The sequence below is a fragment of the Ctenopharyngodon idella genome, chromosome 14, assembly GCF_019924925.1.
Source record: "Ctenopharyngodon idella isolate HZGC_01 chromosome 14, HZGC01, whole genome shotgun sequence".
NCBI classification, from domain to species: Eukaryota; Metazoa; Chordata; class Actinopteri; order Cypriniformes; family Xenocyprididae; genus Ctenopharyngodon; species Ctenopharyngodon idella.
This window is the reverse complement of record NC_067233.1, coordinates 2809237-2833546: the sequence shown is the minus strand read 5'-3', so window position 1 is coordinate 2833546 and position 24310 is coordinate 2809237. Positions and strand designations below refer to the sequence as shown.

The following is a 24310-nucleotide window of genomic DNA, read 5'->3' as shown; positions in this document are numbered from 1 at the left end:
CGATGTGCCATACATTACGTAATCATGTTGGAAAGGTCAAGTATTTTCGTGAACTGAGAAGCATTTTGTGTTAAACAAGTTGTTTTTCTTGCTTGTGCCCTGAACGGGACATACGTGTGGATTTGGATCTCGCTCGGACGTGCGCTGTCTGTGGAGGCCTGACTCAAGCCCAAAGTATCCTTTGGACGTCCGATGTCCGAACCGGTCCGTGCGACATAATTTGTCATCATCCCAATTTTTGTAACTACGTGGATGGTGCGCGTACAACAGCGCATGTGCAAGTGACTTAAAAAACAAAGCGTGCGCCGAACGAGTCTTTCCGCGCGCAAGGCCAAAAAGAGTACTTTGAAAGGCTTGTGCGCTCAACTGTGGAAAATGAAGTATACCCAGGCCTTAACTGCTCCAAATTGTAACAGAGCTGACAGCTCACATCGGGAAACTCCACGGCTACAATAAATATGGCCTCCCATGATAACAGCGATGCTTATGTAACACTTTGACTGTTTTTCAATCCTCTCAACAGTATCAGTATTTGTCTCACCCTGAGCTTCTTGACCAGGTTCATGTAGGCCCTCTTATTCTCCTCCATACTGCCCTGAGAGATGCTGGACATGTCAGCTGCCAGCGTGCCGTTAATCAACACGCTCAGCATGTCTAACACCGTAGTGAAGAGCTCACTAATGGAAAAGAACACACATCATTCAAATCAGATGGTATAGCACAGATGATTAGTGGCGGTGAATGAGCGGTGAATGATCTCACTTGTTTGACTGCATGTCGACTGTGCCACTGCTGATGATGTCCAGCAGAAGCACCGCCCACTCTGTCGTCTGCTGCGTGCTACGCTGTACCGTATCAAACATCCCGCCCACCTAGACCATGTGACAAGAAATAAAAAAATGAGTTCATTCTTAGTGACATTCATTTGTCTTTTAACCTCAGGCACACAATACAAGGAAATGAAACTGATGAGAGGCAGATCAACACAGAGATTGTACTTGTTTTGTCAACCTTAAAGGCAGATAATATGAGAAAGATATAACAGTTGATCACCAGATTGAGCCGCAGCTTCAAGGCCTCGTGCATCATCTGCTTGGCTTTGCAGTCATCCTGGTACTGGTCCTCACGCCAGTTAGTCACAATCTGATGGAGGAATACATTGTATCAGTCCAAAGAGACGTGGAGAATTCACTGACAATGACACACGGAGTGGAGTTGATTCGGTACCTGCTGGACTTGGCTGTAGAGGGAAGTCAGGAGACCCTCCCTCTGCTCATCTTGTCCTTTGAGACATGTCAGCACCAGAGACAGGAAGGGCTGCTGGCTCAAGAGAGACATACTGAAAGAGAAAGAAAACATGAACAAAACAGTTATCTTCTAACACAATCATCCTTGTTCATTATCATGATAAACAATATTACACTAATAAAATGACTGTGCCAGAAGAATAGCATGAGAACTCTGTTATATCTGCTCTCTCTGCATCATCTCCTGAGTTTTACGCATGCGCCGTAAAGTGATTTAAGTGTTTTCAGACATTTCAGTGTGGATGAGCAACCTTGAAAATGCTGGTGTGGATGAAGGAGCGTTTTCAACTCTGTTTTCAAATGTCTCCGGATTAATGTAGACGTAGCCTTAGCAAAATGTTTATTTTGTTCAGAATTATTGCACACCGTCTGTTTGACGTGCATGCATTCATTGAAGTCTGTAAGTTTAACAAGACTTGCTTGTTGTCAGAATATGCAAAATGGAAATACTTGTAGGACTTTCTAACATTTACAGATAAGGATATAACAGAGCGACAGGGCAAGACACGGTAAACGCTTATTCTTTAGTTTGAAGTGCTTAAACATATAAAGCATTCTCATGTTCGGACAACTTGGATCATGCATCTTTCCCAGAGCAGCTCACTCTGTGTCCTCTGCTGTTTTTCATATGCGTTTTGTCCAATAAAATAGGTTATTCACTACTGTAAAGCGACGTGACTGGTTGATTGTTTCCCCAGGCACAACGTGAAGACGTGACTAAACAATCAAAATCATTGTCGATTATTTTAAATATAGATTATCAATTAGTTGTTGCAGCCCTAAAAAAAATATTTTAAAATATATTCAATTAGAAAAGCCATTTTACATTTAAATTCTATTATTTCACAATATTACTGTTTTTACTGTATTTATCAAATAAATGCAGCATTGTTGAGCATAAGAGACTCCCAAAAACATATAATATAATATAATATAATATAATATAATATAACCAACCAACTTTTGAACAGTAGTGGTGTATCTTAAAAATCATAGGACAGAATCTCAGAAGGCAGCATAAATTTGTTGCTTACCGACTTCTCAAACCCTAGTGAGCAACACACTTAGGCAACATGTTTAGGCATGACTGATACACTTAAGATATTAAGGGGTTAGTTCACCCAAAAATGAAATTTCTGAGATGAATTTGTTAAATAAAGTCATTATTTTTGTTTTGTTTTTGCGCACAAAAAGTATTCTCGTCGCTTCATAACATTAAGGTTGAACCACTGTAGTCATGTTGACTATTTTAACGATGTTTTTACTACTTTTCTGGACCTTAAATGTGGTCGTTGCTTTCAATGGAGGATGAAAAACCTCTCAGATTTCATCAAAAATATCTTAATTTGTGTTCTGAAGATGAACGAAGGTCTTACGGGTGTGGAATGACATGAGGGTGAGTAATTAAAGACAGCAATTTCATTTTTGGGTGAACTAACCCTTTAAGCATCAGCTTATCACGGGAAAACGTAACAGTGGAGTGTTGCAGCAGCTTTGAAGTCAGTGCTAAAAGTTTAGTACCTTTTTTGTTTCTGCCGATCTCTTTCTTTTCGTGAGGAGGGTCCCAGGTGCTGCCCCTTCTCCAGCTCTTCGCCCGCAGCCTTCAGCACGTGACCCTGCACCGAGGTGTGCAGCTTACCAATCAGAGGGGCCACTAACCAGACACCTGAACGCTCGGAGGAACTGAATAATAACAACAGTGTTTGAGAAACACGCAGGTCATGAGCTACACAAACGTCAGGTCTCTTCTTAAGGATAACACACTGATTTGTGTTGTTTGAAAGCATGCAAGAAGCACAGTCCACCAACTCCATTAAACTGAGAGTAAATCAGACCAGGAAGCAATGATTGGGGTCACCCACCTGAGCACAGGTTTCAGTTTGCTGGCACTGTTGCTGTTGGAGACGGAGCTGCCAGAGACAGCGGAGCCATTCCAGGTGGGGTTACTAGAGTTCATCTCAGCAGACTTCTGGAAAACTTCAATGGTGGCCTTGGCTATGTTTTCCTGAAGAGCATACAGCTCCTGTAAAGAATTCAGATTAACCAGGAAATTATGAACGTTAGAGAAAGCTGGAGAAATCATCAAGCAGAGTTGAACTCAGCAAGCACTTACATTAGTTGAGCTTACATTAGTCGAGTTTGAATTAGGTGAGCACTGCTTGATCATGAGCTGTAGCTCGAGAGAGGACTGTCTCATGGTCCACTGGTCCATGTTCTATAAGCAGAAAAACAGACGGAATATGGAAAGAATGTTTTTAAAGGAATCAAAGCAGAGCTTCAGAGCCCCAGCTGGATATTAATTGCGACGGGCCCCTGTCTTCACAGTCTATGAAGATGAAAACCAATCCAGAATAATGAGCTGCTGTGAGACTCACACAAATCATTAATGGCTTAAAGGCTAAAGGGTGTGAAATGAATAATTAAGCCTGGGGAAATGACTGTCAGTTCATTCTCTGCTGCTCTTCCATTGTTGACAGCCGGAACAGAGCTGCCTGATGTCTAAAACAGGAAATCACGTGTTTGTCTTTATGTATGCAGACCTGGTCTGCTGGGTTTTAAAGCTGATGATATTTTTTGCACCTACAGCATCACCACATGGAATTGCAAAAGTAAGTACGGTTTTCAGAAAGGTTTTCCTCCTTAAAAATGTGTATGCAAGTCTATGGTGAGTGGACTTCAGTCTGTCTAGAGAGCATCTAGAAAATGTTGTACATTGTAACGACAAATATATTACTATTGTAATACAACTGAACATCGTTACTGACAATCGCCATTTTGGCTGCGTGAGATTCTCCAGCTTTGTTGTTGTTGAGCGACCGAAGTGTGAGCTGTTAAAGCTCCGCCCTCTTCTGGAAAGGGGGCCGGGAGCAGCAGCTCATTTGCATTTAAAGGGACACACACAAAAACGGCGTGTTTTTGCTCACACCCAAATAGGGGCAAATTTGACAAGCTATAAGAAATGATCTGTGGGGTATTTTGAGCTGAAACTTCACAGACACATTCTGGAGACACCAGAGACTTATATTACATCTTGTAAAAAGGGGCATAATAGGTCCCCTTTAAGTTTCTATGACATCAGTTATACAAATCCAGTGAAATGCTGTAAACATCTGTCCACAAAATGTTTGAAATTACGCAAATGTAAAAATTAAAGTGAACCTGGCGCACTTTAAGCTCACAGCACGTACAGCGATGGAGTTTGCTTTATCTACTGTGAATTGAGTCGCTCTGAAACATTGAGCACGTCAGATTATATAGCCTACTTATTAAATTAAATTACAGCCTTTTATGATTTGACAAGTACACTAAGTAATAATCGCAATTTGGATTTTAGTTCAATTGACAGATACTTTGCCAAAGCAACAGCGCAAAACACAACGTTGGAGATCTTTTATGTTATAAATGTAAAAATACTATTTGGTTCATTAAATATTTATATAATGCAGTGTTTGCCCTTAAAGGGATAGTTCACCCAAAAATTTAAATTCTGTCATAATTTACTCACCCTCAGGTTGATCCAAACCTGTATGAATTTCTTTGTTCTGTTGAACACAAAGAAAGATATTTTGAAGAATGTGGGGAACTGAACAGTTCTGGGGCACCATTGACTTCCATAGTATTTTTTTTTCTACTATGGAAGTCAATGGTGCCCCAAAGTGGCCTGGTTACAAACTTTCTTCAAAATATCTTTCTTTGTGTTCAGCAGAACAAAGAAATTTATACAGGTTTAGATCAACCTGAGGGTCAGTAAATGACAGAATTTTCATTTTTGGGTGACCTATCCCTTTAAAGTACTATTTAAATTTATTTAAATGAATGGTTAGATGTTAACCCCAGTTAAAAATTCACTCTATACTACTACAAAAAGCTCAGTCTACTATGGAGCAGATGTTCTCATCGGGTCATGTGAGAGCGTGTGACCTGCAGGATGCGCTTGATGCGCTGTCTCTGAGGATTCTCGCCCTCCTCGCTGTCCAGCTGCCTGTGTGGGTAACAGATGAGTTGCAGTAACCGCTGAGCCTGGATGTTCCCCAGCACTGGATCCTGTAGTGCACTGCTGTCCTCCGACAGAGACTTCAGACAACGCTCGCCGACCCACTCCTGAAAGAGAGAAAAATCAGCAAAATTAAATGCAAACTTAAACTTAATTTTTTTCCTACAAAAATAAACATACAAACTGTTTTGTTTTGACCACTTTCAGAGGTAGTTGAAAACACATTTGACCGCATTGTTTTTGTAGTGTAAACGCTAATGTGGTCGAATGCATTCGAACGGCCACAAAAAGACCACCTACTGCCCTAATGCATAAACATTATGGAAAGCACGCTATTTAAACTTTGTCGACTGAAAACCCAAATTTGGTATGATGACGAAAAATGTACCAAGCACAATGTTCTCACTATTTCACTGTGTTTGGCATGACGAAATTGCTGCTGTCTAGGGCTGGGTATCGAATTCGATACTTTTTAGGTACCGACCAAATTGCCTCAATACTATCGAGTATCGAAAAGCATCTTGTCATTCGGTACCAAATTTCAATACCTCTGAACGGAGCCGGGGTGTGAGAGAGCAAGTAAATTAATGGTTTCACTTTCAGTTTATCTCCCAAAAGGATGGGTGAGAGTACCGGCTGATTATGCGAGTAGCCGATTCACTACAGTCACTCCAGAGAAGTTACTGTGAACAGCAAAACAGTGTTTTCCGCACTACCTACACAAACAATGATTTGCTGAGTGATTTGGTTTTGTTTAACTCTGAAACCAGAAATTTTATCTGCTTTTGCCAAAAAGCGACTGTTGGAGTTATCTGCTTTTGCTAAGAAACAAACTTTTAATATTAATGTTTTGTGAGAATGAATAAAAACTGAGTTACCTGTTTTTGCAAATGGACTCTTCACATATATACACACACATATATATAATAAATAATTGCTGAGTGATTTAAAGATCTGCAGTGAGCCTCATAAACTGACTTGAAACTGTTCATTTTGCATTGAAAACTATTTGAATTTTATTAACTATTTGCACTGATTTATTGTGTTTGTTACATTTTGTTCATTTGTCCTTTTTTTCCTTTGTTCAGTGGCTCATGAGATTAGTCTGAGTCTAAAAAAATGTCAACAAACTTAAAATAGAAAATCAAAGATTTCTGAGGAAATGTGATCTTGTTAAAACAGATTTTATAAAATTGGTATCGAAAAAGGTATCGTTCAGGAATCAGTATCAAAGTCAAGGTATCGGTATTGGTATTGATATCGAAAATTTTTGAACGATACCCAGCCCTACTGCTGTCAGAGCAGAAATGAAAGCTGCTGCTCTCCATGTGTTTTTGTCGTTCGCGTTCATATGCAAATTGCGCGAGCTTATTTTGTCCATTAGATCAAAAGATCTGAAAAAGCTCTACATTTACCCACCCATAGACCCTCCCCTCGAATAAATCAGGACAGAAATGGTTGAAAGTGGATAAAAGAGACGGATTAAATCACCAGGTGTAAACGGGAATGTGTCTCGTCTACTTGTGATGCAATCGACCAAAACTTATCTTAATACCATGTGGAAACCGGGCCTCGGTTCATTACAGTGATGGAAACAGTTTGGGGTAATACTGAGGGCACAGCCAGGTGACGCATTTCCACAAGAACTGGAAGATTATATCCTTGTTTTTAAGCTGGCGGTTAGTACATCACTCAAGAATGTGTTTCTTTGCCAAGGACATTATTTTCACAACTTCAGTCTATTAATATTACAATATAGCTTATAATAGCTAAAATCTTTCCAAGGATGAGATCCTCGTATAATCATCACCTGCTGGCAGATGCTCTTCAGCACATACTTGGCGTAAACCACCAGACTGGCCGTTTCAATAGAGACGTTACGTCCTCCGGATTTTTTGGAGCCCATGTCATCCTCTCCAATGTCATCCAATCCAGCGGGATGGGAGAAGCCTGAACCCTTCAGCTCGGCATCTCCTGGAAAAATAAACAAAAAGTCTCACTTTTTTTTCACCCACTGCCAGCTGGGTCCCATTTGCTCCATCTCCCATTCCTGTGGCTTTCTTCTCCGTCATTTACCAAAAGCCTTTAACACAAGCCTTTCCTGGTTCTCTCGTTTTGCTCTCTGATCACTGGATACAATTAAAGCTTTTGTATGATCACCAAGACTGGCTAAGACATGAATGCACAACGAAAAGGTACCCAAAATCTCACCCAACATGAAAACAGCCTTCAACACGGCAAACACGGCTCCCACCACAATGCTGTTCTGAGAAGCAGCCAGCAAGTGTCGGTCGCAGGATGATCTGATGCCCACTGTGGATTTGTCTGTGGACATAAACATTATTCACAGTTTTATGGATATATATTGGGATATGATCTAGAGTTCAGATGGGATGTGTGAGGTCTAAATTACCTGATTTGGTGCCGTCTTGTGGACAGGGGTTACGCTGTGGGGTTCTGAACAGATGAAGCAGGATCCTGCAGGTCAGTCTGGCTCCAGGTTCAGAATCCTGCTCACTACAGGCTGCACACACACACATGAACATGTCACAACCAGAGTCTTCCATAAAAAGGCACTAGCTTCAGAACATGACCCCATCATTTCTGGTTCACAGCTGCATGAAGGCAGTACAGAATGTCTTCTTCCTGAGTCTCTCCATCAGTGTCCGACTCCGGTTTGAACAATGTAAGGCTGAACACCGTTACTGACAATCCTCATTTTGGCTGCGTGAGATTCTCCAGCCTTTGTTGTTGTTGAGCAACCGAAGCAGCAGCAGCTCATTTGCATTTAAAGGGACACACACAAAAATGGCGTGTTTTTGCTCACACCCAAATAGGGGCAAATTTGACAAGCTATAATAAATGATCTGTGGGGTATTTTGAGCTGAAACTTCACAGACACATTCTGGGGACACAAAAGACTTGTGAAATGGGGCATAATAGGTCCCCTTTAAGTTCCTCGAAGGGACTCGATTCAACCAAACACAAAAATGTTGTCATGAATTGCTCAAACTCATGTTGTTCCAAACTGAATGACACCACTGTTGAACTCAAAAGAAGGTAGATACATAGAGCGCATCAAATACGGTAAATGAAAGCTCAAACGCACTTGCTTGACATGCGGGAACAAACCTCATTGGTTCTCACGCATCAAGCAAGCACATTTAAGCTACCGTTTACCATATTTGATGAGCTCTACGTTTTTCGTGTTGATCATTGTGTATATGTGAATAAAAGCCGTAATTAAATATGCTCATCATATAGAGTGATCATGTCTCTTCAGAAGGGATTACACTGCTTGATTCATATGGATTTCTCTTTCTTTATGAAATTTTTGAAGAGTCAAGTTTTAGTAGACTTTCAGTGGATAAACAATAATGATGAAAGACTATTAAAAATATTTTAATTGGTGACTCAAAGATGAATGAAAGTCTTCTGGGTTTGGAATGACATGACTAAGTAAATGACGACATTTTTGGGTTAACTATTCCTTTAAATTCTCACAACGTTATCATATGGCTTATGAAGACTTGAAACTGTAGTGCACAAATTATAAGGAATTATATGTTTATGATTTTGTCAATTTTGGAGTTTCAGGGTACCATTATGAAGCACTCTGACTTCTTCCATGATGTTTTGCAGAATGTGCAAACAGGTTTGTAATGATATTAGGGGTGAGAAAACGACAACAGAATTAATTTTGTGAAAATTATCCCTTTAAATTAACCCTAAATCAATGACAAAGTATGTGTTTTTCCCACATCATGTCATGCTCTTTCTCTAAATATACACCACTATTCAACAGCATCATTCGGTCTTTCACTGCCGCTCTGAATAGCTCCTTATGCAGTGAACCAATCAGAGAGAGAGTGAGAGACTGTGGGCAGCAGAAGGAGCTCAATGGCTCCAGGACACACATCAGTGCGTCTAAAGATAGAGATTCCCAGAGACATCAAACAGGAAGGCAGTTAGTACTGACGTCTCTTATGGAACTGTGAAAAACTAAACGCCTGCACTTCCAAGAGTGAGGTAAGCAGTGACTGAGCGTCTGTATGGTAGGTGGTTGTGGAATACTGGGAGCCTGTGGGGATCCGTACCTGCGTTCAGGAGGGAGGGGATGGCCACACAGCGCACCAGATCCTCCAGCAACAAACACTGCCGAGCTATCAGGATGGCGACGAATGTCGCTAGTGAGTCATGGAAAGAAAGATCACTCACCTGCCAGAGAGAAAACACATGCAATTATCACCAAGAACATCTAGTAGTCATTCTAGTCAACTAGACATTTCACCACTCATCCTGAGCAAAAGAGAGACATCTAGATGACTAAAGTAAGTCTACCAGACATGCCACAAAACATGACTAAAAACACACTTTAGTCAGGTCATGGTTCATATATGCACAAACAGCAGACAACATACTAAGGTGCGGTGACATTTACTGTTGTTTCATGGGTTTTCATAGGCAAAATCCATTCATTTCAATAGGAAAAATATTTCCCCACACAGAATTTACAACAAGTTCAAACTGATTGAGTGAATTTGCCACGCTGACAAACAGAAAGCTGCTTAGTTCTCTGTAAAAATGGGATTCATACATCGCTCCTTTCGCTGTGACTGCACCTTTAGGGGTTTACGCAATAGATATTGTGACTCACGTCAACGTTGCAGAGTAGATCGTTAAAACCGCAGTTGCCGTTGTTGGAAGAGCAGCAGAGAGCCTTGAGCACTCCCAACCACTCAGCACTGAGAGAGCGACAGTACGCCGTCAGCTCCGCACACAGGATACCGATATCATTCACCCTGAAACAAACCACACAACATTTGTACACCATAGTAGAGATGCCATGCAGGTGTTCTGCTATTACTGAAATCTTAGTTACGGCTGCTCGATTATGGCAAAAATCATAATCACGATTATTTTGGTCAATATTGATTTCCGTTGACAGTTTTACAATTTACATTTCTAATTTCCGTTTAGTTTTTCATCTTGGGTAACCCTAACCCTTTAGCTTTATTTCAATAAACAACGTTTTTAAATAGTTTTAGTTAACGATATCCCTGCTCAAAACAATCAACAGAATCAGATGCCAACCTCTCAGGATCACGATGGTCCACACACACGTCCATGAGCACGTTACACACGAAGCTGTAGCGGTTAGCTGGACTGTCATTGAGGATCTTTCCCACCATGGAGTGGTTGAGATTGTGTGCGGTAGGATTAGCGATGGCATCGATCATGAACATCTGATCCCACAGCATGTTGGAGTCTGATGGGTCGATGTTATAGTAGATGGAGTTCTTTACTTTTGAGCAGAACTCACTGTGGGAATTCACACAAAACCAGCAACCATTAGAGACCAGGAATATAGAGATATATTTAAAAAGTACTCAGTTCGTTGCTCTCACCTGAAAATCTCCCCAAACTTGCTCTTTAGGTGACTGCAGGAGGTATAAAGGTCATAGAGATAGGCCAGGATACAGCGTTCAGCTGAGGAACAGTCTGCAGGGTTCACGCCAGACTTGACTACAATTCGCAGTCTGCCAAGCACAATATGAGACATTCATCACTGTCCAAATAGCTTAACGTCATCCAAAAAGATGTCATATCGAGCAGTAGACATGACGTACCCATCAAAGACCTGTGCAGTCTGGTCAGGGTTGAGGATGAGGCAGGAGTGGTATCTCCGCAGCACGGCCACGATGCACAAACAGAGACCTGTAGTGTAACTGCCAGCCAAGTTGGAGGATTTCAGCAGGAGTTCTGCTTCCACCAGACTCAACTCATTCAGCAGCTACATGACCAACACACACTGAGGTTAATCACCAATATACAAAGTAATAATGCTTTCCTTCACAAGCACCACTAAATATAATGTAGATGCTGTATACAGTATTAAAGGGTTAGTTCTAGGGCTGCACGATGTATCGCACCATATGAAAAATAACACTGAAATCGTGCTTAAACGCGATTCTTAGTGTGATAATGAAATCGCAAAGGCTGCAATTGTTTTTTTTATGCGCAACTTGTCAATGAAGTATGGCACCAAATGCTAAAGCACTGTGAGTTTGAATCGCTTATAATGTACATTTAAAAAGCATCACGTCTCTTTCCAGACATGAGAAGCATTTATTAATATCTTGTCCAACAAAAGACAACATTTAATAATTTTTTTTTACTCCAAACTCACTTCATAAGGACAGTTGAGCGTCCTTCTGAGAGATGATGTGGCTTCTTACACAGAATAAGGCAGTCGTGTATTTATTAGTCAGGTTTAATCAAAGCGTTTCAATCTTCTGTTTATGCAGCTACAGCGATAATATGACGTCCATAGGGATGTCCTGGAATGACGCATGTTATCTACATCTGCGGCAGGGCATATTTTGAGTTTCTGTGTGAGAGCGCCCTCTGGCTTTCAGATGGAGGCATTTACTACTGATCACAGAGCCGTATAGCTGTGCATAAAACAATCGCAGCCTTTGCCAAATCGCGTGCGATAAAATATGCGATATATCGTGCAGCCCTAGTTAATTCACCCAAAAATTAAATATATGTCATTAATTACTCTCCCTTGTGTCGTTCCATATTCGTAAGACTTTCGTTCATCTTTAGAAGATCTTTTTGATGAAATCCGAGAGGTTTCTGTCCCTCCATAGAGATCCAATGTAACTACCACTTTCAAGGTCCAGAAAGGTAGGAAAGTCATTATTAAAGTAATCCATGTTACTCCAACCTCAATTTTATCAAGCGACACAAGTGCTTTGTTTGCTCAAAAATAAACAATTTACCACTATATCTACAAAATAATATTATCCAAAGCGTTCACACAAAGTCAGCTCTCGCGTGAACAACACGCATGTGTCGTGGTGCTCTTGTGAACGCGCACTGCAGATAAATATTTTCGTAAATAAAGTGTATAAATTATGTTTTTATTGCGCAAATAAAGCACTTACGTCACTTCATAAAATTGAGGTTAAACCACTGGAGTCACATGGATTACCTTAATGATGTTTACACTACCTTTCTGGACCTTGAAAGTGGTAGTTGCGTTGGAGGGACAGAAACCACTTACACTTCATCAAAAATATCTTAATTTGTGTTCTGAAGATGAACGAAGGTCTTATGGATGTGGAACGACATGAGGGTGAGTAATTAATGACAGAAATTATTTTTTATTTTTTAATAAAAAATAAAACCTTTTAAATCAAACAAAAAAAAAAGAAAACTGAAGGCCCCGACATACTTCAAGCAAAATGAAGAACGAACTGGAGTGATCTCATTTTAAACAGCTTGCCAAAGTGAACTTTCCGTCATTTTTGTTGCGTAGTTATTTTCCGTTATTAAGGGGACAGAGCACAGCACATATTTAAATATTCATCTAAACGCCGCTCCTAACTATTCGCTGACAGTATACCACTGCTCAGGTATTTCAAACTTCTTTTTGCCCCTACATGAATATCACAGTGAGTATTTTGAGGCCTCCAAATTGCACATTATCAGCTCTCATACCTGTATAGCAAAGTCAATGAGGCCACTTATATTGAGCGAGTACTCCATGAGGTCAAAGATGAACTGGATGTGTTGGACCAGTGGGAGGTGATAGGACATCCCTAAGGCAAAGCTGGTGATCTGCTCCAGAACATTCCTGGACACCTGTGAGAACCCAAACTGCATATTTTAAAGCTGCATGATTATAATAATAATAGTCAGGATTATTTTGGTCAATACTGTAATCATTATTATCTAACAAAATGCTTTAACAAGTTTAATAAGTAAACAAGTTTTTCAAGTCTAAAATTCCATTAATCGGACAGCTCTAGCCTATTTGATCGTACATAAAAGCAAATGAGATTTGGTGAAGGGCATGATTTACAGGAAATGATGATGATTTTAAATCAGTAAAAGGCTGGAATACACCATACAAGTTTTACCCAGATTTATTTGCTTGGCAAAATTTCATGGCCAAAATCCAGGAATCCATGAGCTTGGGAATTTTTGAGTGAGGGCGAAAAAGGTTACTCAGGCAGATTTTAATCTTGTTCAAGTTAGTCACACAACTTCGCCACGTTGACCAACAGAAAGCGGCTTGGTTTGAAAGAGACTTCTGTTTGAGTGTTGCTTCATGCATTGCTACGCTACTGACAATAAACCTATTTTGTCTGTGAAATGGACAAAAATCGCACATTTAGCAGTGTTTCCCACAGGATTTTGTGAAACTGTGGTGGGTGGACCTTGGTCCCTCTAGGGGGGTCCGGGGGCATGGCCCCCCAGAAGATTTTTTTTTACATTTTTAAGTTAAATTCAATAAAATCTGGTGCACTTTGACCGTTCAAAATTTAGAGCTCCAACCCATTTTCAGTGTGCAAATTCAACAAGGAAAATAGTCTGTGCATTGACTCGTACCTGAACTTTAAAGGGGACTCAACCCTTTTTTACCTTGTGATATAGTGCCTCATTCTACATTACACTACATCATCATAATAATAATAATAGTTATAATATTTTTCCTTTGGCAGTAATAGCCATATATTGTTTATAAAAAAAAAAAATAATCCACTGAAAAATAAATGAAACTTTCATAATTAGTTTTGTCCTAATTTCTATACTTATGAGATAAATATGTGAGCTTTTATTTTGGCGGAAACTACAGTCAAACATTTATTTCAGCAGAATCTACAGCCAAGCTTTTATTTTGATGGAAACCATAGTCTACAGTCGAGCTTTTATTTTGGCGGAAACTACAGTCGAGCTTTTATTTTGGCGGAAACTACAGTCGAGCTTTTATTTTGGCGGAAACTACAGTCGAGCTTTTATTTTGGCGGAAACTACAGTCGAGCTTTTATTTTGGTGGAAACTACAGTCGAGCTTTTATTTTAGCGGAAACTAGTCTACAATCAAGCTTTTATTTCGTCGGAAACTGCAGTCGAGCTTTGTATTTTGGCGGAAAACAAGTTTACAAACGCTTCTCACTACAAGTCAAATCATTGACATGTAATCGTCAACTAAGAAAATGTGAAAATAATGCATAACGGGTGCCTGCTACATTCACAAATGCAGTCTTTGACTGTGTTCATTCACTGTGAACTGAGACAGAGCTGATCATTTGAGGCAAACAGACAGTCTTTTGCGATTTGATAAGAACACAAAGCATTATCACGCTTTCGATTTTAGTTTGTTTGACAGCAACGGTGCAAAACACGACATTAAAGACCTTTTATGTTATTATGAGAAGTTTAAATATATTTTTGGGCCATCAGAGTCTAATTATTGTAATCTATTTGTGGCGGTCAGTGTTGATATTGTGTTGGGCCGCCACAAATAAATCAACGTATGGGAAACACTGTTTAGCGTAAGAGCAGCGGTGGAAAATGAAACTGCTTTTGGTGCAAAAAACTTTAAGCTTTATTAGTGCAACAAAAGTGTAGAATAGGGTGGAATTATGCCTCTAAAGCTCTAAGCATACTTTGTTTTCCACATTCCAAAGCATATTTTGGGCTTAAGACACAAACCTGTGGGAAAAACAAACAGGTCACAGTAGTTGAATTCATTCAATTGAGGCTGACCTGAGAGGTGACCTGGTGCTGGTCAAAGTGTGAGAGGTGCTGGAATTTAGAGAAAATGTCTTCAGCAGTGGGGAAGGCCTCAGGTTTGCTCCTCTTCCTCTTCTGGCTCTCCTCACCTCCTGAGGAAAGACAACAAAAGACAAAAATCTATGAATACACAGCACACATAAGAGAGAGAGAGACCATGTGCCATCAACGAGCTGTGAGCCTTAACAGAATATCAGGAAGATGAAATGCGGAGATTGTGCCCTCATCCAGCATCCATCAGTCAACCACTGAGGTCACTGTCAAATGGTTTTTCAAATGAAACGCGGCTGGATGTGTGACTTATTCACGACGGGTCAGTGTTCTGTGCCGTGCTTGAAATAGTAATAGCTGTGGGTTGAGCCGTTTAATGTCAGGACCAAGGCAACACTTAGTCTGCTGCGAGGGAAATAATGGGATGTTAAATTACACCTCTATTAAAAAGTAAAAGCAAAAGCAGGGCTGCTCTTTCTGACCGAGTCGGCAGCTAAGCTTGAATATAATAAGTCAATGATTGCTATTAGCATTGAAATGGGGCTACAGCTATGAATATTCAATGACAGCAACAGAGGTTCAGTGCCATGAAAGCCTGTTAATAACAGAGGAGAATGGAAAAGAGGGGGGAACAAAAGACTAATGAAATCGAGCATTAATGACGAACGGTCTCTATGAGGGGACGGACATCCAAATGTGTCCCTGCAGAGCCGAAAGGTGAAGCTAAAGTACATAATCGCAGTCAAGACTGATTGGGACCACATTGACTGTGAGCAAAAACATGCTGTTTTTGTGTGTGTCCCTTTAAATGCAAATGAGCTGCTGCTCCCGGCCCGCTTTCCAGAAGAGGGCGGAGCTTTAACAGCTCGCGCTTCGGTTGCTCAACAACAACAAAGCTGGAGAATCACACGCAGCAAAACTGAGAATTGTCAGTAACGGTGTTCAGCCTTACATTGTTACACAACTCATCCACTAGCATGTGCCGTCATGTTAATCTTTTGTGCAAAACCCGTATGGACGCCCACTATACATAGCGTACCTGTTTGCCAAACAGAGCCATACACACCAGGCTAACGTTTATGATTGCTATCAAATGCTGTGAATGGTCTAATATTTTTTCCAAAATATCACTGACGGAATCGCTCCTTTTTTTTAGCATTCGAGTTTGCCAGGGTCAACTTACAGGCTATCCAAGCTAACGAGACTCTAAATAGTGTTCAGTGCTCATCTGTGCAGCCAACGACAGAACAGTTAGCATGATTTCCTCAAACTTTTGCCATGGCGTTAGAACTGGTACACCGTTTTCGCTTGCGAAAACAAAATGGCAGCACTGTGGGTGGAAACGTGCAGATTGAGGGGCGGTAATATTGTAATAAGATCCCCTTCCTACATCACAAGGGGAGCGAAATCTGAACGGCTTGTTTTTCACATGCTTGCAGACTTGCCAAAACAAAGTTACTGGGTTGTCCTTTTTCATGTTTTCTGGGTTGGTAGTTGCACCAGGGACCCGATTATAGCACTTAAACACGGAAAAAGTCTGATTTTCATGATATGTGATATGTTTGAGTTGTGTTGATTGCCGCACCTGTCTCTGCTGTACTCTTGCGGTTGAGGACCTTCAGGATGTCTTTGGTGATCTTCTTGATGGTGTGGCGAGCTTCATCTCGCTGCTTGCCTACTCCATAGAGAACCACCAGACGCTGGTTACACTCATGACTCGCGCTCTCCTCCTGAAAAACAATCAGTTTAGTTAGAATATTAGATATGTACACTATCGTTCAAAAGTTAAGATTTTTTAATGTTTTTGAATGAAGTCTCTTAAACTCGCCAAAATGTTTATTTGATCAAACATGCAGTAAAACTGTAATATTGTGAAATATTATTACAATCTAAAATAAATTACTATTTACTATTTTCATTTAAAATGTAATTTATTCCTGTGATCAAAGCTGAACTTTCAGCATCATTACTCCAGTCTTCAGTGTCACATGATCCTTCAGAAATCATTTTAATATGCTGATTTGATCAATTAACATTTATTATTATTATCAATGTTGGAAACAGTTGTGCTGCTTCATATTTTTGTGGAAACCAAGATATATTTTTCAGGATTCTTTTATGAATTAAAGTTCAAAGTTAATTTGAAATAAAAATCTTTTGTAACATTATGTGTGTCTTCAGGGCTTGACATTAACTTTTTTGCTCACCAGTCACTGTGACTAGTGTTTTTACAAAGTTACTAGCCACTCAGCATTTTCACTGGCCACAATTTTTACATCAACACCATGGGGAAAACCTGCCATATAGATATTTTTAATATTATCTGATAATTGGGCAGTAGGTATATTAGGCTGCTGTCACTTTAAGAGCTGACGCACGTATCCTTTATACTGTTACACATGCGTTTTCTTTCTCAACTGTTTACGTTTACTTAAAACATAACTGACTGTGTTTACGTGAATCCTCGCCAAGACCAGCATTTTGACATTATTTTGTGTGTATTTGACTGTTTAAGCACAATAAGCAGCGAAAATTAAGTTGATTTAGTACTGAGAGGTGGCTTTATGTGTGCGCACTTTAAGGGTGAGAACAAAATCTGTGGGAATGAGTAAAATTATGCGCAATACACGTAATCCCACGCTGAAATTCAAGCCCTGTATCACCAACAATATTCAACGTATTTGGTGGGTGTTAATGTCAAGCCCTGTGTGTCTTTTCTGTCACTTTTAGATCAATTTAATGCATCCTTGCTGAATAAAAGTATTAATTTCTTTAAATATAGAAGTGTATAATAATAAAAAACAGCACTCTATTGCCAGTGCACTTTCATCAAAATTTAAATATTAATTTATTTTCATTATCATTTTAGCATTTTAACTAAAAAGTTACTATTTCATTGTTGTTTTAGCATTTATTTTCACATGTGTGATCTTCACGTGACTGTCAGTTTTTAAATAATACTAAACAGGGAGCAAATGACAGGTTTTGCTACTTAAAAGAAACAAATGTAAACTTGTAAACAAAATTTTCCAGCGTGCTCACCTGAGGAATGGGGAAGTGGGTAGCGTACTGTATGTGGCGAGGCTGCTCGTAAACCAGAGGGAAGGCCGGGTCCATGCCCTTATCCTTGCCAGTGTTTTTGCTCTCCTGCTCTGATGCAGGTTTCTCCGGGGAAGGGCTTCCCTTTGACTCACAGTGCATTGGAGGAGAGAACATCTGCTGAAGGGTCAGACAATGATGCGTTTAATAATTGACCTTGGTTAGCAAACATCAGGTACCATCAATATTACAAAACAGACATGTATAGAGAAACACTCTACAACCTCATCAAAGTTAGCGCTCGAGTTGTGATCCATCTCCATTGACTCTGACATACCAGTATCCTAAAATTAAAAGTATTAAAGTAAGATTAAATGCAACCAATTCTATTACACTTTGACTGAAAAACAAATAAGCTACTTGCCTCGATTTTAACACTGCTTCCTGCATCCTGGTCTTTGCGCTCTGATTCGTCAGAGGGCTCGTCGCTGGGGGAACGTGGCCGGGGCAGATGGGAATCAGAGGCCAGGTCACCCCGGGAGATGAGGGTGCACATGTAGATGTTGTGCGAGAAGACATCATGACGGATGAGCTCACAGAAGAGCAGCACGAGATTAGAGAACTCCACTCGCTCGCTCTCGTTCCCGGGCTCAGCTTCACAGACACACAGAGACCAAGATTCAGTTCATTTATACTTCATTTAAAAGTATAATTCATCCCTAAAGCTGTTAAAAAAACAACCCTATGGACGCTGATATATTGACTCACTAAGCACAGGGGCCTGAGTGTCCAGGAACTGCAGTAGGACGTCCTGAAAGACAGGCAGTGTGGCAGTAGACAGAGACCCTGATGACACAGAGCCTTTCTCATCTACAACCTCTGACTCTCCACACCTCTAAAAACACACACAGAAACTGTCAGAACTGTGCAGTTGGACATTAGGAAACTATTTTTATAATGAAAAATAATATTTAGTGTATTTGGTTCCCAGCAGCACCTCAGCCTCAATCTCCGTCTGTCTCTTCTCCAGGAGTTTGGCCACCACCATGGCTCTGTGCGGCCCTGACCTTTTACAGGAAACAGCCCACTCACACAGCAGAGTCACCACCGCATCGTCATCTGGACTCATCTACAGTTACCAGCACATTACACAACGTTAAACATCAAACTGAGCTCATAATTAGTATTACATTGTATTTACACATTAATACCATGACTATTACAATAAATATGGTAAAATATATCTAAAGGCAGCCACACACTACAAGATAAATGGGCCGATTTTGGGCCCAATTCTCTTCGTCAAACAATTCTAAATCCCGATTATCTTGATGGTTCTACAGATTATTTAATCAGATTTTTCTGTAGTGTGATGTGTGTTAAGAGTGATTGAATCTGCTCAGAAGAACGTCGGGCCGCACCAATCTTAAATCGTAAATATCCAACATACTGAGTATTTACGATCAGAAATCCTGTTGTGTTGGGGGAACCCCCGAGGATAAACGTGCACACACTCTGTAGATTGTCATGTGGAATGAAACCCAATCGGAAACCAATCTGACGGAAAAATAACTTGACTTCATCCAAATCCGATTTTTTTACTTTATTCGATTTTTTTGACGACCCGCTTACATCTTTTAAAAGTGACCCGTACCCGATATCTGCATTTACACTACACTTGGCGAAACTAACAAAAAAATAGCATTATGATATCAAGAAATCAACTGCAATAGTACAATGAAACATTCATAGCAATGAAACATTTTTAACGCAATAGTTTCATCCTTACATCAAAATAATTTTATAGTACAAATTCTTCACGATAGTGATTATATACACAGATCCGCTGGATGAGTGTGAGAGGAATAATAGTCAGGTGGTAGAACATTTGTTAAGCATGGTCAGAGGTTCTGGGTTTGAATCCGCCCTTGTATAAGTTTTTTTTTTACTAATTAAAACCAAATGCGTTCATCAGCGTTTGTATTTCAAGAGCAGGGACATGTTTGTTGGCATTTTATTTTGTGGATTCACTGGAACGAACAGGGAGTCTCCACAACGGGTCTGTGCATGAGTCGCCATCACTGAAAACATGCAGCAACGAGCACTCGGCATGATTTCAAAAGCAACACATTTCAATGCCAGACTGCATTTTAGTTAACACAAACAAACTAAATTAATACTCTGCTAGAGATGTTTCACTTCATGTTATAGATATATAATGTTTCAATAAAGTCACTTTTTCAATGACGTACGACTCGCACTGACTGAAATATCCGATCTGTCTGTCTGCTTACACGGCAGGTGCAAATGCACTTATCTGATCAGATTTATTTCCACATTTGAATGAAGCCTGAAACCGATCTGAGAATAAAAAAATAAAAAAATCGGAATTGGGTCACTTGAAACATGCAGTGTAAATGCGGTCTTGGTCACATCGTGGCAATTCACACACTACAGGCACAAAACTGTTAAATCTATTATTTTTTTCATCGTCATGTTTGTGGTATCTTACATTTTGAAAATCTGATCCAATTTTAAAAATCTTTTAGTCTGGGCCAGCCTTTATTATCATAACACTCATTATATCTGATTACAATTAATAACTGTCCATTACTGTCACAATACTGTTCAAAAGTTTTGGATCTGTAATATATATATATTTTTTTAATGTTTTGGAAGAAGTTTCACGCGCTCGCTAAAGCTGCATTTATTTGATCAAAAAAACTTAAATATTATTAAAACTTAAAAACAACTGTTTTCTTTTTTAATATATTTTAAAATGTAATTTATTCCTGTTATCAATGCTGTATTTTCAGCTTCATTACTTCATTACCTTACTGAGTTTGTTCAGTGGGACCACATAAAAACAAATCAAAACACAGTTGTCTTTACCTCGTGTCCATCTTTGCTCTGACCCGAGCCAAAGATCCGGTTATACAGCGAATCCAGGGAATTGCTAAAGTCAGACTTCTCAAAGCTGTGGTTATCCAAAACCTCCAATGTATGCAGAACCCGGCTAATGGTGAAGCCTATAGGACATATATATTTTACAGGCTGTACCAAAACGAAATAAGTCCTGTCCATACAGAGAAGTTGAAGACCTCATTCACACCCACCTGCTGTGGTTTCCTGACACTTGTCGAAAGACCAGCGGAACTCCACCGCCTGTCCTCTCTCTTTGATCTGCTCTTCGATCTCCCTCACTTTGGCCCGAACCTGAGAAACATCACATTCCTTTAGACAAACACACTTGATGAAGTCATGATTCAGATCATGTACTGAAATCAAACCTGCTGGTTAAAGGTGCTGGTGCCTCCCGGCATGGGCAGGTTAGAGGGGGCGATTGGCAAGAGGTCTAACGGGGAGCCGGTCTTATTACGGCTATCTGTCAGAGAGTAGTGCCAGACCAGAGCGCTGGGGCAACACAACACGATACTCTACAGAGGGACAAATAATACGAAACTGACGTCAAAAAAACTGAAAGACAGGAATCAGAGAAATGCAGCTGGAATATCACATATATGACAGTACCTGCAACATGCAGCTGAGTCCAAACACCACAGGCCTGTGCTGGGGGCAGATGTAGAAGTCTGTGAAGGGGGTCTGGGGCTGGTTGCCCCCTGCAGGCTGGGAGGTGGGGGTGGGAGGCAGAGCGTTTCCTTGCTGTGCTGAAATTCCGTGGGCCGGGTGCCCGCCTGGGCCCGGGCCGAGACTGCCATCGCTCAGCAGCAAATTGAGTCGGCGTGTGCAGAAATATGCCAATCGTCTAGATAAATAGGCTGACTGCACAAACTCCCCCGAGTACTGAATGAAATAATGACAAGAGGTCAAAATAATCACATTCCATTCAGAAAATGACCATGTCAGGGATCTTTTATGGGTTCTTTGAATTGATTTTAGGAGAAAACATTTGCAGAATTTCAGTGGAATTCATTGAAATATGGTAAATTGTGTTAAATAAGCTGAAAGTACTACACTTTTATTAAAATGGGTTACAATTTGGTTAAATTGCAATGAAATTAAAACCATATAAAATCTGTATTTGATATAAAACTGAATTTGGAATGACTATTTTTATAGATTTTATAGACAATTTCCTCAAGGAAATGGAGTCCAATCAGGGTTATTATCGATAACTAAAACAAAAGAAACAAACAAAAAAACATTAAAAACACACACATTTTATTACTTGAAATAAACATTAACTGAAAATAAAATATAAAAACACTAAACTTATTTTATTTCAGCTAGTTGCCAGGGCAGTATCTTTCATTTTTTATTGTAGTTTAAGTTGAAGTACTAAAATAAACAAACTAAAATTTAAAAACTAAATTAGACATAAAAAAAAAAAAATTAAATTTATAAAAATATAACATTTGAAAAAACAAACAAAAACTATAATATTATATCAATGTACAATAACAAAGAGGGCTGGATGATTAATCGGTAATCGAAACTGAAATTCAGAAACTCTAACCAGCGTAATTTTCCCATGTCGGTTATTTCGTTTTTTTAATTCTGTTAATATTTTCCCATTAATAACATACTAGCGCGTGTGTAGTCACATGACTTCGCCCCGTCCAGTCAGCAGCATGGAAGCAACAACGGAGGCGAACTTAAACGTAGTCAACACACACAGCGCGCAAACCCCGAAACAAGATCACTTTCGCTTGCGTCCTCACGAAAGTTTGTCAATTGTATGTTTAAAGGCATTCAAGAACATCACGTGAAGATCGCGCACACAGAGAGGAGCGCAGAAGCTCATTGTCAGCGCTGTCCTGTGATTTATCACTAAAGCAGCTTAGAAACTCAAAAGTTACAGCATATATTTTTCTTCTTTTGAAGTAACTACTTACAACCCACAGCTTCTACATTAATAGAGAGACGGTATGACTAATTCACACACACAATCGCTCTCATTAATGCATTCAAAGTCTGTGCTCATTTATCTGTATCTGATTTACAATGAGCAGAAATCTATAAGAAATGTTACGAACCATAGATAAAATAACTGCTGAAAGTGAGCTGTTATGTCGGAGCACTCTTTCATTAGGAAAAAATAACCCACCTTTAATAGTCAAACATATTTACAGTACATTGTCAGTGAACAAAAACCAAACAAACAAAATAATCACATCGATTATATCGTCCAGCCCTAATAACAAACACCAAAATAAACCAATAAACTTCTTAATGGTAGCTGAAAGGATAATCAAATTAGTCAAAATGTGAAATCAAATCAAATGCACAGGGACAGGGAATGTGCAGAACTTAAGATGGCTGTTCCACAGCATGCAGGCCTGGATATGAGCAGTGAGAGCGCTGTGTGTCAGAAGTCACGACTCGTCACACTGCATTAACTGACCTGTAACAGGAGCGGCAGCAGCAGTCGCAGAAGCTCGTCCTCTCCAGGTCTGATCTTCTCGAAACACTCCAGCACCCAGGTGAGAAACTCATGTCTGTCTAACATGCCATCCTATCACACATGTACACAATAAACAATCCCATCCACAAAAAAAAAAAAAATAAATAAATTGCCAAATGAATTATAAATGGTAGTGGTGGGCAGTGTGACCAATATCACGACATGAGTAATCTTACATCACATATTTGTGTTCTATTCAACAACAATCGGCACATATCATATAGCCATCATATATACACTACCATTCATTAGTTATTTTTATTAACTAACATTCAGCAAAGATTAATAAATACTGCAGCAAATGTATTGCTCATTGTTAGTTAATATGTTAGCCTCTTGAGCTGACAGACACAGCAGGAGCTGAGCCGAAACAAACCTCCTCCCAAGGACTTTTTTGGGATTAGTTCTAAAATTTCAATTTAGTTTTGTTATTTGAACCAAGATATTTCAATTTCACAAAGAAATATGCAGCATTGTCTTAGAAATAATAAAAGAACACTTTTATAATTTCATTTTGTGAAAAAAAAAATTGTGAGAAAATCGTATCGTGAAACCAGTATCGTGAATCGTATCACATCGCGAGTTGAGTGAATCGTTACATCCCTAGTCCTTATAATCTTTAATGAAGAAATAACTTCCCCTCCCTCTTGCAGCGTCATCTTATCTCTTCTCTGATGAAATGTTTACTGGCGTGAGGGCGGGACATCCTGTCACTCACATGAGATCCACCAATAGCAAGCCACAACCATCCAATCAATTCCACATGGACGAAATCAAGCCCCGCCCCTACATTTGTTCTTGTTCGAGAAGCAGTTTCACTCATAAATGTGAAAAGACTAACGCAACAGACGTTTCATGCCGACTTTAAAAGGTTAGTTCACCCAAAAATGAAATTTCTGTCATTAATTACTCACCCTCATGTCGTTCCAAACCTATTAAGACTTTAGTTCATCTTCACAACACA

At 39.7% G+C, this 24310-nt stretch overlaps 1 protein-coding gene across 8 annotated transcripts in view; it reads right to left on the bottom strand.

Annotated features, from left to right (window-relative positions):
- med12 (mediator complex subunit 12) overlaps window positions 1-24310 on the bottom strand; it is a 36933-nt gene that overhangs the window by 10027 nt on the left and 2596 nt on the right. For 4 of the 8 annotated variants that reach the window (XR_007924816.1, XM_051859840.1, XM_051859842.1 and 1 more), the window contains exons 6-34: window positions 23287-23397; window positions 21453-21725; window positions 21212-21358; window positions 21038-21137; window positions 20814-20950; window positions 18919-19050; window positions 18690-18816; window positions 18346-18575; window positions 18206-18265; window positions 17925-18101; window positions 16468-16612; window positions 14865-14983; window positions 12811-12954; window positions 10932-11095; window positions 10710-10841; window positions 10396-10623; window positions 9959-10103; window positions 9399-9519; window positions 7715-7825; window positions 7513-7626; window positions 7112-7275; window positions 5229-5408; window positions 3421-3522; window positions 3170-3330; window positions 2829-2990; window positions 1228-1339; window positions 1054-1143; window positions 763-872; window positions 542-677 (exon numbers count right to left, since the gene is read on the bottom strand). Coding sequence is in view for 7 of the 8 variants with exons in the window: in XM_051859840.1 (XP_051715800.1) it covers window positions 542-677; window positions 763-872; window positions 1054-1143; window positions 1228-1339; window positions 2829-2990; window positions 3170-3330; window positions 3421-3522; window positions 5229-5408; window positions 7112-7275; window positions 7513-7626; window positions 7715-7825; window positions 9399-9519; window positions 9959-10103; window positions 10396-10623; window positions 10710-10841; window positions 10932-11095; window positions 12811-12954; window positions 14865-14983; window positions 16468-16612; window positions 17925-18101; window positions 18206-18265; window positions 18346-18575; window positions 18690-18816; window positions 18919-19050; window positions 20814-20950; window positions 21038-21137; window positions 21212-21358; window positions 21453-21725; window positions 23287-23397 (4134 nt within the window). In the remaining variant the exon portion in view is untranslated. The remainder of the gene's footprint in view (window positions 1-541; window positions 678-762; window positions 873-1053; window positions 1144-1227; window positions 1340-2828; window positions 2991-3169; window positions 3331-3420; window positions 3523-5228; window positions 5409-7111; window positions 7276-7512; window positions 7627-7714; window positions 7826-9398; window positions 9520-9958; window positions 10104-10395; window positions 10624-10709; window positions 10842-10931; window positions 11096-12810; window positions 12955-14864; window positions 14984-16467; window positions 16613-17924; window positions 18102-18205; window positions 18266-18345; window positions 18576-18689; window positions 18817-18918; window positions 19051-20813; window positions 20951-21037; window positions 21138-21211; window positions 21359-21452; window positions 21726-23286; window positions 23398-24310) is intronic. The other 4 variants (XM_051859845.1, XM_051859846.1, XM_051859844.1 and 1 more) reach the window with 3 other exon arrangements.